This window comes from Rhipicephalus microplus, chromosome 6 (assembly GCF_043290135.1).
Source record: "Rhipicephalus microplus isolate Deutch F79 chromosome 6, USDA_Rmic, whole genome shotgun sequence".
Classification (NCBI taxonomy): Eukaryota; Metazoa; Arthropoda; class Arachnida; order Ixodida; family Ixodidae; genus Rhipicephalus; species Rhipicephalus microplus.
The window spans coordinates 191,391,579-191,408,773 of record NC_134705.1 but is presented as its reverse complement, the minus strand read 5'-3'; the positions used below and the strand labels follow the sequence as shown (position 1 = coordinate 191,408,773).

General features: G+C 41.4%; 1 protein-coding gene across 1 annotated transcript; it reads left to right on the top strand.

The window, feature by feature from the left end:
- The first annotated feature begins 2,308 nt into the window (after nt 1-2,308).
- LOC119166746 (actinia tenebrosa protease inhibitors) lies at nt 2,309-15,865 on the top strand. The gene is made up of 8 exons (XM_075867338.1): nt 2,309-2,438; nt 3,751-3,833; nt 5,909-6,109; nt 7,988-8,155; nt 11,500-11,682; nt 13,397-13,579; nt 14,196-14,366; nt 15,601-15,865. Exons 2-8 carry the CDS (start codon nt 3,785-3,787, stop codon nt 15,630-15,632), a joined length of 987 nt encoding a protein of 328 aa, XP_075723453.1. The 5' UTR covers nt 2,309-2,438; nt 3,751-3,784; the 3' UTR covers nt 15,633-15,865.
- Nucleotides 15,866-17,195: the final 1,330 nt, after the last annotated feature.

The window sequence follows — 17,195 nt, the reverse complement described above, 5'->3', positions numbered from 1 at the left end:
CTTCGAATAAAACCTTCGATGCTCTACCAACTGAGCTACCATGGTAGCTATTTCCACCCACCCTTTTTATGGAGTATATATGTGCATCAAACGTGGGAGCATTAGTCAGTGCCACCTGTTGCCGTTGCGGCGAGTGTGGAACTAATTTTGTTCCACACTCGCCGAAAATTCACTTTTCACAGAAAAGTGAATTTCTGGAATTTTTTAAAGGAGTGTTCATGCGAAGTTAAGAAATTTTGTGGAGAGGTTCCATAGGGCGACCTTGCCGGTCTTTTAAAGGGGCCTTGAGATACAAGTTGGGCGTGTCGTTTGCATCACTCCTTCTGGAAACCATGTTTGTTTCTATGCGGCATGTTTGAGGCTTGCATCGAGAACAGAAACCGAAAGTGAGCGAATAATGGCGCCTATTGGCAGGCTGGAATCTAGAAAATGAATCCCCCCCCCCCCCCTCGGCTTGTTTCGGCCAAAGGCCTATTCCTCCGCTTGGCCCAAAAGAAGTTTTGCTCATTCTCTCTTTCATGAACTGGACATCAACAAAAGTTTTTTATGGAGTCAGCATGTTCGACATTGCCGCAGTTTCTGATCAATAGAAATGTTCATCATTTTTTGCGAACACATCTTATCTCTAAAAAGCGATAAGGTCTACTCTTAACAATGAAATAAAATATAACTTACATTTATATCAAAAGTGGTGATCGATGCTATCTTATAACCTCGATCACCAAGCAGCGGCCTGTCAATTTAGGGAAGCTTCTATAATAATCTAAAATACAGACGCAAGACCTTGAAAAACGAAAAAAGCTAACGTTGTCATTGTGCATGGGTGCGTGATAATAAAAGGGCTGCGGTAACTATACACCATGCATCATTTTTTTACATGCCAAGATTTTTTTAAATTTTGTTGTTTAGCACTAAGAGAACTCAGAATAGGCAACTGCTGTTTCAGTTAATGATCAAGTTTACCATCGGTAGCGCAAAAAGTCAATAATACTTTATAAATTTAACTTCACTTATTTTTTTATCTATGCCCTGAGGATGCAATATAAAGTTTGGAGCAGCGGACCAGTTAAGGTATTTACGTCTGAAAGAAGACATTGAAGGAGCAGAACCACGTTCTGGACACTTGACCTAAATATGTGCTACAAACTTTCACGGCGTACCAAATACCACTTTCCCAGTATAATCGACCAAACAGTTCAAGACAATATTAACAGCCTCAAGACAGCCTCATGGCACATGCAGAAGACAATAGGCGGATATATTGAGAATGGTGCCAATTCAGCTTCAGTTTCTAAACTGTTTTAGCGCTTAAGTCAGAAAATAAACATTGTTTGCTGTAAATTTAACAAGGAAATAACTGCTCAAATTTCTCATGCCTTTAATTTCAACTCATCTATCTGCGGGAAAAAAAAACGCGTTCATTATTTTAAGGAGTCCTCTTATATGTCACCCCTTTGTATAAACCATGACAACCCTGACATATAAACCCTGACAAACCTGACATATGATCAAATCATGTAATAGCCTGTATACTTTTGTCAGAATTTTGATGCACAATATCATATATTTCACATTCCGTTTTACTGTGTCATTAAAGAAATAGACAACACCATCTTAACAGAGGGATAGTTTGAAGTTTTCCTCGTTAGGTTTTACTTGCCGTGACTGTCTGCGTATAAGTGAAAGACAAGTGCCACGTACCTTGGAATAGATGCAATGTATTGTCTGATGCCTATCACTGCACAGGCAGCACCTTTATAAAGTGTCCTGCGCCACTTGAAAGAATAAGGTATATCGCATGTAACAGAAAAAATTACCCAGAATATAACGCAAGAAGCATGCACTAAAAAACGGAGAAAAATTCATTAGTTTTTGGCCATCACAGTTATGAATCCTATGACTCCTACCTATTTAAATTACAAAAAACAATAACATCTAAATCACTCTTACTCATGGCAAGCTCTCATAACGATAAGAAAGCAAGGCCGAAAGTGCATACTTTATAAAAGGGGTCATCGTTACCACCGGGAGAATACGGCCCTTTATCGAGACGCGTGCACAAAGCAATCAACTGGATGAAATACGCGTGTAAGGCGCACAAATAAAGGCGTTAAAGGTCGGTTTGTGCAAATGTCACGGGCGAATAAATAATAGAAAAGGTCACCAAGAGACCTAAGTGCCGAGTTCTTATCGCCACACCGTATAGCCATGCAGATAAGAAGTAGTACAGCTATTGATATAATCTGTTGATTCATACTGTTAAGGAAATACGCACTTGGCTTTGTTAATCGGTCGTCACGCCTGAAGGTGTCTCGCCACATCCTCCCTTGCTGATAAAAATTATAAAAGAGCACGATCTAATCGAATGAAAACACTGCACCAAGCCTGACTTTTGCCGCACGCATCCCAACGCAACAAGCGACTGTTTGAAGCAGAGGGTAAGTTGCAATATATACTTTTCGTTTTATGGTTTCCTAGTTCTAAGTGCCAGAGACACTTTTCTGATTGTCACTAATCAATTAAGCGCTAGCGTGAACGAGCTTTAAATCTGAAATGTATACGAGGTTTGCAGTTTGCCTAAGAGTATCCGAAAAAGAATAACGAATTAGCTGAGCAATCTCAGTTTTCTAGTTTAGAAGTTTTACTACGTCCTAATCAGTGACGCAGACTGTACGAATCCTACCCTTTCATACTTTGTAAGCCAAATATATTGTGTTTCTTTCAATACGAGTTTTAGGGGACGGGATAACTGATTTTCAGGTAAGGTCACGTGAAATCATCTTAAGTGATACCGTTTATTAAACCGAGCAACCCTGTGTTATTTTTTCTTCTTCGTAAAAGCAACATTGATTAAAACTATAAAAGAACTAGCTCAACAGATTGTGGTAGAAGTGCGTAAACGTAAGTCATCGCGAGTATCATAATCAAGACGATGCTTCAGCTCGTAGCCAGTGCCCGCACATTCTGGTTAATTACAAGAACGCAGTAATACTTTACTATGAATATTATCGTACCGATAGGCAGTTTAGAGCTGCATTTCAGAAGCGAAGTTTCATTTTAGTCCTCATAGAAATGATTACTTAGTTAAGAGGCTGTATTTTCAGCATGGAACATGGGAGAGGCCTTTGTCCTGCAGTGGACTTAGTCAGGCTAATGATGATGATGGTGATGAGGATTTTCAGCAAACTGTTTTGAATAATGTAAATGTATAACCATTCGCCTACGAATATAGCGATTTCAAGGTTCCAAAACATCTTTGCAGTACCGCTACACCATCATGACCAGGTTTATTGTGTATAAGGCTGGGTTGCATCTGAAATGACAATCTAACACAAAATACGACTGCCCTAGTTAACGAAGTAACTCTGCTAGCTCAGCGCAAGAAAGAACAATCAATAAACATTAACGCCAGCTAGAATTTTTTTCTTTTGTGACAGTTCTTACTTTTCTTTGAGCTATACGCTGGCAATTCAAGACCTCAAACCACCCCTCTAAAATATAAAAAAAATTTCACGCCTTAGACTTGAAATAGCTTTTTTTGGGGCCTAGTCGGCGTTTGATGGTATTTTTGAGCACAAGAATGGATATGACATAAATACGTGTTTCACACACGAGACAAAGTCTTCTTTTCGGCTGAGTCCCTCCTTGCGCGTTCAATAGTATCATTACGACTCAAGGATTGTCACATAACTTTTTGTCGGAACTGCATGTGACATTTTCTCACAATGTCTTTCTCTCTTCGCATTTTAGGCGTGGCATTTCTGCTATAAAATACTGATTCAATATGAAACCATTGACGTCAATCGGCGTATTCTTCTTCTGCAACGCACTAAGTAAGTCACGAATTCCCATATTTGATATAATTCAGTCCATTAACGGACACTATAGCTTTGGCTGAATACGAATATTTATTTTTGCGTGACGTTACTATGTTTGTCGTAACGCGTACCTTTTCATGGAGGTATACAGATATTCAGAGTGTCTAAACTAACATGTATAAATAATTTGCAAGGCTGGCCGGTTTTCTAGAGATTAATTACAGAATGCATTACATTTTCCTTGACCAGCTGTCAGTTTCTCTATCCTGACGACAGCGGGACCGATTAGTTCTGCACATGATGCACATGATCGAATGCTTAACCCAGTTTAGAGGGCTATAAACGAAGTGCACAACTTGTTTCTGATGGTGAAGTAGTTTGGCGCACATCAGAACTGCCTTGATCACACCAACATTCACACGGACAAATATTAGAGTGTATAATCGTGCGCGGAAGTGTTCGTCAGTGGAACAGCGTTGAGTTGGGCCTAACTACTTATTAAAACGAACGCATTCGAAGTTCGTTTCGCAGAGATTCCACAGCTGATCGGCATCGGTGTCAGCATCGTTCGTCCTCATTTTAAAATGGGCTGTAAGGTGACCGTATTTACGAAACACTCCCATTTAACCTGCACGCTGCGTTTTATAGCTAAAGGTACATACGTTACATATTTCATGAACCGTGTGAAGTGTGTGCGTTAACGTAAAAAAATGTTTGCTCATGTTTTTTTAAAATGTCACAGAACTTTTTATCTTCTTAAAAAGCAACATCTTAAGACTTTAAAAGCAACATTTCAAACTTCTAATTTCATGGCAATTGTTTAAAACAAAAAGACAAAGTAAATGTAAAAATTGCAATGCAATTACTCAACTGTGCGCATACGTCATTATGGTATGAAATTCTGCACAAATTCCTTGAAATAATGAGAAGTAGTTGAATGCCTAATCTCTTTAGAGGCAACGATTCGACAAGGGGATTTGCCATCGTCAGAAAAGCAACAGCGGTATTGTTTCTGCCATAACTAAGGGGAGGAGGAATAAACTTTATTATAAGAAACCAGCAGGTTTAGGTGGCCGGGCCTAAACCTCCCAAGAGGGGACCTCAAGGGCTTGCTTCGACACCACCTCACGGGCGTGCTGAGTCGCCCAGGTTTGGTCGTCAAGAGCGAGGTTTGGTCGTCAAGAGCCTCATGGAGCTTCGACGAAAGGGTCGTGGTGTTATTGCGTCTGTACTGTGCCGGGCAATCCCGCAGCATGTGCGGAAGCGTAGCCGGGAGAGCACCGCTGCACCGGCTGTGGGAGGCTGTGTACAAGTCCGGCATAGAGTTTCCCACAACGCTTACTAGAGAGAACTCTGGCGCTAGCGTCTATGGGAGTTGCAACACACGGTGCTTCAGCGAGCATGGGAATGATGGGTAGTACACATATTTGTCTAATTTTCGTACTTATGGCCTGCTTCTGGCTCCGTGTGTGTTCGTGTGGCTTGGAGCTGTTTTTCCACGAAAACATAAATTAGCAAATGTTCACCGTTTGCGCTTCACAACCTTATTCTTTTAGGCTTACCATTTCGAATAAGGTCCCTAAGTTCAAAAGGGTTCGTTCTTTCTTTCAAAACAAAACCGTAACCAGTGATAAACAAAACTGCAAGTACGATTCGCCGCCCGCAAGTACGAAGACTAGGCAAATGTGTGTACTACCCCTTATTCCCATGGTCGCTGAACGATCGCAGCGCCAGAGTGCCCTCTAGTTAATTTTGGGAAACTCTATGAAGTCCGGGACAAAAATAATAATTTCTGTGGTTTGACGTGCCGAAACGACCGCATGGTTATGAGGTGCACTTTGTGTGTGTGTTGGGGGGGGGGGGGGGGGCTTTGAATAATTTCCACCTTTTGGGATTTCTCTCGACCTTGATAACGTTTTCATCACCATCATCTGAGTTCCCTTTTGAACAGCTGAATGTAAGCACACGTGTATTCTTGCATGTTGCCCCATTCGAATGCAGCCACCGTGGCCCCGAATCAAATCCGGAACCTCGAACGTGGTGTCGTGTGGCCTCATATATTTTCCTTCGGCCCTCTTTTCTATTTGCAGATATGGTATGGGCTGTAAACAGAACAGTCTTCCCGAGCGAAAACTGCGAACTCGAGCCAGACCCAGGAATCTGCAGGGGAATGTTGAAGATGTGGTTTTACAATTCCACTTCATTCCAGTGTGAAACATTTCACTACGGAGGTTGCCTCGGAAATGACAACAAGTTCGACAACATAGATGAGTGCAACAAGAAATGCAGAGGTGAGGCGTCCTTACTAACACTGAAGCTGGTACCAATAAGCTGGTGCACCGCAAGTGAATTTTGAAGGTCCAGCCAGCACTATGAGTGTATTACTTCGCCAGCTAAATCCCAAAGCTATGGGTCAAAGCAGGGCGCATATTTGACATCTTATAACGCAAGGAGCTAACCATTGTTCGATAGAGCAGTGCTATGATAGACCTAAATGAAAGGAATTGGTACTTTATGAAGTTGATCCACACAAAACGTTTTTCGTAGCGACAGATCTCCCACGAGACTTAGACATTTATCCACAGACTTCAACTGGAAGTTGCATACAAAAACAGCTCCCTGCACAAAATACGTGACCTAAATGAAAGGAATCGGTACTTTATGAAGTTGATCCACACAAAACGTTTTTCGTAGTGACAGATCTCCCACGAGACTTAGATATTTATCCACAGACTTCAACTGGAAGTTGCATACACAAACAGCTCCCTGCACAAAATATGTCGATCCAACTCCCTGGAATGCCATTGTGGTCATGCGGAAGAAAATATTCCCCGTATTTTTTTAGAGTGCGTTATATACGCGAATGAAAAAGGAAAATTAAGAAGCAAATTAGCAAGTTTGGACAGACGGCCCCACACTACAATAAAATTACTCGGACCATGGCCTGAGATGCATCTCCAGAAAAAGGCGAACATCTTCCTGACAGACTTCTTAGTGGAGAGCGGACTGGATAAGCGCCTGTCATAGACAGCCAGGGATCGACATATATGAAATGTGTTAGTGCATATACTGACAGTACAGAAAAGAATGGTGTGTGTGTGAACAGTTTATGACAGTGTGAACTGCTGCAAGCAAATGGTGAACGGGCATGATATTTCAACTGGTTTCAGTGTGCTATTATGTTTTTTTCTTCGGATTGTTCACTTTTAGGTACCGTTCAGTATTATCTTTTTTTCGCTGCAGAACTTATTGATATGGAGTAACCGAGGCAATATGGACCTCAACCTCTCCACAGAAAAACAGTTAGAACAGAGCAGAACAGAAAAGAAATGCCTCTTATGTTACTTGCAGATTAAGCAGATCTAAAATATTTATCTTTTTCAGGGTACTTCGAATATTCAAGGCTATTTCACGTGATTTTGATGTCATTATAATGGAAATATCTTATAGTTGCACGCATCGCAAGCGACTTGGGGTTGAGGCGTATATTTCGTGTTATATGTCTCGTGTTTCAGGAAATCGCGGCATACTTGCACTTCTTGATTCACGGATGTAATGTGTCGTAGCCAGCATCTCACTTCGCTTAGTTTTAGAAGGCTGGCTGAATTATGTCATCACTTTATTAGTCTTCTAGCAGTGACGACGCACACGAATTCGTTAAGCTTTTTTTTTTCTATCTCTATTGGCAAACCTTCTTAATCCGGCTCAGTAAATGGTGTCTCTGCAACTTCCTGGTCATGCTGTCCGATTGTAACGCGTTTTATTAGTTCGTATATTGGATCTAATTGAGAAAACCTAAATGTATCAGAATTTTTGTAGGGAAATTTTATTTATAATTTGTTTGTATTTTCTTTCAAATTCCTCTAAGAACACCATGTAAAAAGGCTAACTTAGCATACGTAATAATCAATAATATATGTTACAGTAGCTTCAACGTTATCAAGACAATAAAAAGGATTTAACTAAGAAACACAGTCTGAAATCACTGAACAATTAGAGGCAGTGTACTAGCATGAAAAGGGAACAACAACATAAGAAAGCGATAAAAAGAGTATACTCGTAAGACAGTCATCAATCATGGTGTTCGAAATGAAACACTTTTCATTAAAACAATAAACTTTTTACGGGAAAAATTTTAAATGAAAACGTGTGGTTCGTTCGTATTTCAGATCCTGTACTCGGATTATGTGCACTGCCCGAGCCCAAGCAAGTTTGCCGCGCTGGATATCGGGGCTACAGATTCAACGCGCTGAAGCAACGATGCGAGTCTTACATCTACTGCAACAAAAACTCAAATCATTTCGCAACGATAGAAGAGTGTGAAGAACGATGTGGCAGTAAGCTTCCTATTTATTTATTTGTTATTTATTTATTTTTATTTATTTATTTACTTATTTATTTATTCAAAACTGCGATTCTGATGCATATGTCACAGGAGCGAGGATAGGTGCACACACAAAAGGAAAACAAAAAAAATATTCAGTGCTCAGTGGAAAAAAAAAACTCGGAAGTTCAATCCGTAAGGGACAACAAACTATTTGTAAACTTCGTTACCACGTGAAAACATTCAAAGGTTTGATTATGGAAGCTACGAGAACGGGAAGGTTCAGCGATTTCATTTGTTCAATCATTATCGTGTGCATGAACTAACTCGATATGTTTGGTATAACTTGTACTTCCTAGCACCGGAACATAATTTACATTTTAACCTAATCTACAGTTGTAAAGTAGGACCTGTAAAAAGCCACTAGTCGGCAGATTAACGTAGCGAATTTTCTAAAGACATATATAATTTCACCGCGCCCTTAAATAATGAGAGATCCGTTCCGCGACTACTGGGCATGTGAGAGTCTGCTAGCCCGGTATGCTTCGTATCTTAGCCCTCTTCAGTGATTTTCTATTTCCCTTACGCAGTACTGAAACCACAATGCTTAGAACATTGTGTGAACGATATAGCGAACAGTTTCTCGTTAGCATCAACAATAAATTGTTCGATGAATCACAACCATCTGGTGTATTTCGACAACTATCTTTGAAAGAATAATTCATGTAATAATGCCAAAAGGGTGTTTACACACAAAACCAACGGGTGTGCATCGCGCACATGAAATAATTGACTGCAGTAATTAAAAATGCTGAAATTATATTTTCAGATCTTTACTGTTTGCCTAACGTCTCAGTAAACCTATACTTGACGTTTACTAGGTATACTATTTTATCGATTTTGATTGAAAACACTGTTATTTCACTTTAATTGTTTCATTTTTGTTTACAAATGAGAAAGAAAACGCCTCGGACGCTTTAGCCTTCCGTTTGTGATTGTTTTGTAACGATAGTGTGGACTTATTCTAAAGGCATGCTTACACAGCTTCCCTGTGGTCTTTGATAGAGGAATGCTGCTATGAACCCGAGACATTAATTATTGTGAATACATCCGTGTGGTCTTCGGTATCACGAGAGGACGCAAGCATTTTTGTGGCCTCCGTACAAAATGCTGTTTTGTTAGGGCTGGGCCTCTGAGACGTGGATATGGAAATCTGACGTGATCGTGGCCACCAATCGATCAGACGGTCACAGGTGGCCTTCATGGTGAAAGAAAAACAACTGACCCCTGTGATCGAAAACTGACTATTTTTAGTGTGCATATCAAAGCGTAACAACACTAAGTTGCCTACGAAGACGTTTCCATAACTGGTTGAAAACAATGCGTGAGAATATAACGAAAGCGCAGCTGCTTCGACTAATAATAGTCAACATTAGTACAGCTTGTGGTTTCAAAACATTTATTTTTCATAGAAAAAAAAAACACCACATCAACGCTGAATACTAAGAAGGACTTTTTCGCGAAACGTTTTAGCCGGTGATGGTTCAACGTCTCGACTGTTTCGTCGTGAGATGATTTCATCCGCGTTCCACCCAAGGTTACATTTTCCCCAATATCTCCTCTATGCCATTTTAAAGGGATACGATACATACGCGCAGAAGTACTTGCTGTTAGGCTAGTCGGTTCATACCTGTATAAAAAAGAAGATAAAAAGTCCTTACTTAGCACAAAATGAAAAAAAAAGGGGGGGGGGGCGTGGAAGAGAAACAACATGAGCGGTCCCGTTGCTCTTTTTCCGTCCATTTTCTCGTTTTTCGCTAAGGCACCGTAGTTGTTGGTCAATCCGTTTACATAGGCTGGCAAAACCAGGGATTATCTAACTGTAAAACATCGCTTAAAAATACGGCAACTAGTTTTTTTTCTTGTATAAACACTCAGTTTGCCGCTCTTCCAAACACAGCGTAACAACATGGTACATCAGACACGTGGAAGACGAACGGACGCGCCATCTTTACAGCAAGTCACGAAAGCAACGTCAACAACGACTCCATATGCAGCCTCGTCAGAATAATCGATTCTGATCGTAATGCGCCTTCGCTCAAACCAAGACGTCGTGTTGGTTTATGCGAGGACTATTGGCTCATATCATAATCAAGCAGCTCGTAAAACGACACGTTCGTTAATAAGGATTCTGGCGAGGCCTCATTGGAGCTAACACGAGTAATTCTCAGCACTAGAACATTAACACGGTTGTGCTGCATGTCGAATGCCGTTTCGTTGACACTCGCACACTTTTCGTGTCTCGCTTATAACCAATGGTTAAGAGTCTGTGGCTGCTCTGCTGGTTCACGATGAAAAAAAAAAACGCTATAAGTCACCACAACTGACTTAACCAGACATTCATCTTGAAATCCAAAGACTAATTCATGCAATGCGAAACTATCCTTTACATCAAAACTTGTGCAATGAGCCCATTACGCAAATCACATCAGCTGCGAACAGGTGGTGCGAAGACTTGGGAAAGTGGCAAAGCTAATGACGTTGACGTCTTCCTTTCTCTTCTTCTCACCCTTACTTCGCGCCTCCTCCCCTTGATATACTGTACTCAACAAGACTAAGCTATACTGTACTAAACAAGTCTAATCTATGACTTACTTCTTTTCGCAGCCATAAGAGTTACTGCATGCCACGCCGGACAGATAAGTGCAAGTGTTTGCGGGAGCGAAGCACTATACGAACAATAGTGTGGAAAAAGTTCATACTTGTTCATGCGAACGGTAACGCAAAGCATAACAGTTCTACTGCAACTCATCTTGAACGAATACTAGCGCGATAAAAACGAGGACGAGAAATGAAAGACAGAGTACAGGGCTGTTCCGCATCCTCGTTCTTGTTCCGCTAGTGTTTGTTCAAGGTGGAAGCACACCATCTCGCCTAGTAACATGCAATTGTTACATTCATTGTAACATTCATTGTAACATTCAATTGCAACATTCATTGTAACATTCATTGTAACATTCATTGTAACATTATATTGTAACTTTCAATCTATTGTAACATTCTATTGTAACATTCAATTTTCATCTCACCTCCACTATTACTTTCATTCCCCTTTCCACCTTCTCCAGTGATGGGTAGCCTACCGGGCTCAGCCCTGGCCAACCTCCCCTCCTTTCTCCTTACTCCCTCTTTCTCTCTTGTGTCCACACAATACAGCTATTCCTCATAAACCCTAAGGTACTTTACTATACCTCTCATGAATAACTTCACCTACGTTCACATATTACAGCGGTACGGTGCGATGCATCCAATGCACTATAGCAGTACGCAACCTGAATTTATCTTCCTTCTTCGTAGAGTTTGCACAAGATCCATGCTTTCTGCCGAAGCACGCTGGCCGCAACTGCACCACGGATGCTCGCATGCAAAACTACTGGTTCAACAGTGAATCAAAATCGTGTGAACTCTTCGACTACAACGGATGCGGAGGAAACGGAAATAACTTCGTCGAAGAATCAGAGTGCTGGGGCACTTGCGGCAGTAAGTTTTCCAATGATGCGTGCTACGCACTTTGTGTGTACTCACTTATATGTACATAAACCTTTTCTACATAAATGTTAGTCAGTCTTGAAAAGAGTGCCACATCTAGTTGAAATCGTGAATACAGAGATATGGTGTTATCAGCTGACATGCAGCAGAAGTCACTTTGTCACCAGCGCTTTAAGTTATGCCACGACACAGTACATCTTCCTGTAATACTCGTGTACCTTAGCTGAAACCCTCAGCCACCTACGCTATACCTATTGCATTCGCAGTCCCGAGATGAATATTTCCAGTGAACTTACTTCAAATGTTTTTATTGGCCTTTCGAGTGGGTAAGAAAAGAGGCAAAAATTTATTTCTGGTGGACAATAAAAAAAAACTGGCAATGTATGGCTGTCCCAAACAAAACGCTTCGGTCTTAGCAGGTGTGGAAGATTACAAAGCGGTTGCTGTTCCCTGGAAGGAGGAAAACTCCGCATTTTGACAAATTCACTCGAGAGTTACCTCGAAACTTTAGATTTTCTGCAATTTCTAAATTTGCCCAAGTTTTGGGTGTTCGGGGAAATGTCCTGGCAAGTCATATCTCTCGTTTTTGAGGCTAACAGAGTGAACTTACATCTCTGTCGGCCAGTCAGCCTTCCTTCTCTTTTGCTTCCTCCTCATTCACGTTGCCTAGCTGTTAGGCACACCAGTTGGCGTTTGAAGTGAAGATGTTCCAATATTCGTGTTTAACTCTGACTTGGTTTCGAGACCCATTGATTTTTCTGATATTACACCCTGCCATTACAAGAGGCTGCATCAAAAAAAAAAATGTGCCAAAGTATGGAGATTCATATTACTTGTACGCAAATAAATGGGGTAACAGAACACAAAGTGGCCCATCAGGTCGACCCCGGTGATGAACTTTTTGCACTTTGATATTATGTCTACTGCATTCACCTTCACCTGCTCCTTTCCGTCGTTCGACCACCTGCCACTAGAAATTTCTGGCCCAATGCAGTCGACGATTACAAGATTCACGCGTCTTTCTGCATGATTTATTCATTTATTCATTCATTCATGACACCTCAAAGGTCCCACATGGGACATTACATGAGGGTTTTTTTTTCTTTTTTTTCTAGTTATTTCAGTTTCATGACAACGCGTACGCTAGTAAGAAAAAATGAAAATGTAAACTCCCTCTTCCTGCACTTCATCGGAACCCTTCTCCTGGGCGTCACGTCATTTTAGGCAACAATAAAGGTGAAAGTTGGATAGTTTGGCGATAGTTAAGGTTTACGTGTAAAGCAGCGGAGGGAGACAAGGCACAAAGGCCACGGGATGGTTTTTCTGCCATTCAGTTCCTGTTGCGCCTTGTTTCCGTGCGATGTTTCACTGGTAAACATTTCAGGCATCTGGTTTCAGGCATCTGATTCACGAAATCGCCAACAAATGCTGATCGAATTACACCGATCTATTTCACATTTCCACAGTTGTACCTTAATGCTGCAAAAGTACACGGAATAGCACTCGTGGCAACCTAATTCTTCGATAACCGTAACATCAGCTTTACAGGCCCTGTCTATATAGTAATGTTGCATGATTCGGATTACAAAAGGCAAAAATTATATAAACGCATTTGTAAGTTCTATGAGCGTACATGAGAAATGCGACCAAGACATCTAGCCTACTTTCATATATATACTTGAATTCTCCACGCTTGTCATTACAGAATACGTAGAGAACAACTGTGCATATCCAATTAAATCCGGATACTCGTGCGCAAGCGGATCAAAAGAGGTTGTGTTTGGATATAACACCCAAACCAGGAGATGCGAGAGATTCGTTTACTCCGGCTGCGGTGGCTACCCGAACAGGTTCCAAAGCGCTAGCGAGTGCTGGAAGACGTGTGGACGTGAGTACAAGCCTGTTTTGACGTCTAACAGAAGTGAATATCCGTACGTTTCATTCAGGAGAAACGGAAAATTCAGGAGAAAGAATAGGCAGGGAGTTATTTGGCTGAGTAGAGCTCCATAAGGTCAATTGTTGTGAGGTTCTTTGTTTTTGTAGCGGACTGAAACCTAGCAGTACTGCTTTTTATCTTGTGCTTTGCATGTTACAGAAAATCAATATAGAGAATTAAAGAGAGAAAACAAGGAATTTCTATTAACAGAGAAGCAAATAAATAGAAATGAACAGAGGAATAAATACAAGGACCAACACAGGGAAGGCTGAACAAGAAAAAAAGGAGATCAAAGAAATGAAACGAAAGAAAAAAAAAAGCCTACCCAGCTCTGCAGTTCCTTCACGTTTGGCGCCACTAGTCTGAAGCTGCCGGAATGCTTTATTTGGGTTCGTGAAAAAATATTTTAAATTCGCAAGAACTATTTTCGGATATAATATTCACGTGCTTCGTCTTTTTCAAATCCTTAAAATGTTTGGTAAGTGCAGTGCAAGAAAATGACAGGAAGTGAAAGTGAAAACTATTCGAATGACCACCAATTTTACATTTTCCCGCCTCTTGTCTTTAGTGAATTCCGGAAGCAAGTGCACGGAGCCAGGACCTAAAAACAGCCTAGGACTCGTGAAGAAATACTACTACGATATACAAACGGACAGCTGCAAGAGTTCCCGATACTCACCCTTTTCTGGCAAGAAGAATCGATTCGACACATTGATCGACTGCGAGAACGAATGCAAGGGTAAGGAAAAATCGTGAAACTAAAGAACATTAAAAAAAATATTCTCGCGATCAGCATCACTTTTCATCTACATTATCGCCGTGGCCTACCGAATCCCGCAAAATGCTGTCTGAATTCTTAAAATTGACTGCTCCGCACTGAAGCTGGGCTATGTCACCCTACAAATATGTTAACCTAGGCTATATTCAGCATGCAATAAATATCCAATAAGCACTTTCTGTAAACTTGAGATCGTCCATATCGGCTCGTAAAACATTCATCATCATCATCATCATCATCATCATCATCATCATAATCCTGACTACGTAGAGCATTCAGTTTATAGTTAATAACACTAAAGCTATTAAGTAGATGATCCGCCAAAACGAGCATGCTGTTTTACTTATATGTGTATACATTAGTGCCAGCGCAGTAGCTGACAATGAAATGAAATTTTTGTTTCATTTGATGACACAAGTAGCGGAAGCAAGAATTGCTAGCAGTATTATACCGGGAATGCGAGTCGCATTAGGATAGCACTATGTACAAATACTACCACATCAAGACACACACGTGATATCAGAACCCTTACAAGTGAGCCGGGCAATCAAGATTAGCCAAGCGTAAAACTCGGCAGCATATTTGTTGAAAATGAATACTTCACGGATGGGTTGCGTTCTGGTAATCAGCCCAATCACTTGAGCGGCATACTCGTGTAATCTGGATAGCATCTTGTGCCGTGTACTTCGCGAACAGATGCTGGGCACATCACAGAATCGTACGAGGCTAATTCACATCGACAAGTAAGTAAGCACACACATGCGATAAATTGGTTAGCGCCTGTTAGCTTGTAGTGTCTACTCTCTTTCTCCACTATAACCACGCGAAACAATTCTGTGGCACATTGTGTGTTCACGAGGCCAAACACAAACCATTGTTACTGTAACAGCGTTTATCCGTAGACCTACAAGACATAAAATATCACAGCGACTACAGCATGTTCTCACATCCCATTTCTCCTGGCTTGTTGTGCAATAATAAACTCACGGTGGAAAATAATAATCGCTAGTCTGCCCAAGTGCTTCAAGTGACATTTGAATCATGCAATTCGATGTGAAACCTTTACGCAGTGTATGGAATGCAAATGGTACGGGATTGTAGACATTATATTAACAAGGCATATGAACATTGTATTTCTTTGCTGCCTGCTGGCAATAAAAGCGAGAATTCAAAAATGCATTTTTTTTCCTTCTAGGTAACTTCACCTACATCAGCGAAATCATCTGAGATGACAGCACATCGAGCATGCAGAGCGATGGCCTAGCTTGGCAAAATGCTCCAATTTTTTTGTTATGTATGTGGTAACGCACAACTAAACATATTTCACGAGGTCACAAATCAAGAAGACAAAAAAAATGTAACTCGTCTCCTCCACAATTCCAGACTTTGAAGAGCTTCCATTCACATGCGCATTATGTCAAGTTACCTATAATAAACAATGAAAATATTTTTTCTACCTATTTGTGCGTCTTTATAACGTATCATTGAAGAGGCCGAAGAAAATCTGACGCTTGATTTGATTCATTGGCTCTGAGAATTCACTCTTCACATTTCAACGGAAAGCTTACCTTCTAAACGACTGGTGTATCATTCATCCGAATGATTATAACAGCGAGTTCAAAGAATATATACGTATAAAGTACTATTTTAAAAAAAGCCATCACAAGAAAATTACATGGTAGTGGAAAGTTGATAGCGGTAAGCATGTGTCCCTTACCTTCTACACTCTTTTTTCTTATTCGTTCCTGCTCTACTTTTTCCTGCGATACCAAACTTCCACAATTTTAGTTACAATGACATCCGCAGTGTTATCTTTGCATTCTTACAACAAAGACCCCTTCAAGGCGAACGGCCATGAGCTTGCACTCAGGGTCTGGGAATGGTACAAAAAGCAGGCCTATGTGGCCTCCAAGACACCACAAATGCCCAGGTCGAGGGTACTGGTACTAAAGGTGAGATAATACGGTAAACGGAGACACTCTTCTTAAGCGGACATCTTATAATTAACAGGATTTTATGGGTGCGTCCCACGTGAATTAAACGTGCTGGCATGCGTACGAATGTGGCCATCGAAGTTGCACCGGTCCCGTGCTTATTGTCGCCCCGATGCCTTGGGGCATGCGTTCTTCCCCTAGCGGAGAAGTCGGGAAACAGCCATTTATCCTAGGAGGCTCTCGTTCTGGCAACATCGCTTGTCCCTGCCCCTACCAAAGCACCTGGATGAAGGTTTCATACTCGGCTTACCCCCGTATTTAAGAACGTCCCTTCACGCAACGCTTCACCTTCACTTGAGAAAGCCGATGGGAGCGCCGTCTCTAGCGACGACAAGTCACTGCCTATCAGCGATAATCTGCTGCGATTCCTGAGTTGCGCAACGCCATTTTAAGCCGAGCGGCGGCGCAGTGCTTAACCCTGTCAAGTGAAGAGTGAAGGTCGAGTCGAGGAGCGTTTGTGCATACGGGGGTTAGATTAAGAAAACCGAAGGAGTCATGCCGCACTGCTGGAGACGCTCTAGGTGCCGACCAGTGCGGACGCGCAAAGATCGGCTCCTGCTCTCAAGAATGTTTTCCTGTGGTATTCACGAATTTGTCGCCGAGTTTTCAGTCCCATCGTGTGCATAACTTCTCAAGAAATCAGCAGATACCACCTTTGTGCTGGTGAGTAGACTTTTAAACCGTTTTGGGACATATTTACACGGCGACGCCACCGGGAGATTTAAGCCTAACCAAGGAGGTGATTGTCGCCGATGCGCCGACCCGGCGCCAACGTGACTCAACGCTCTGCGCGTTC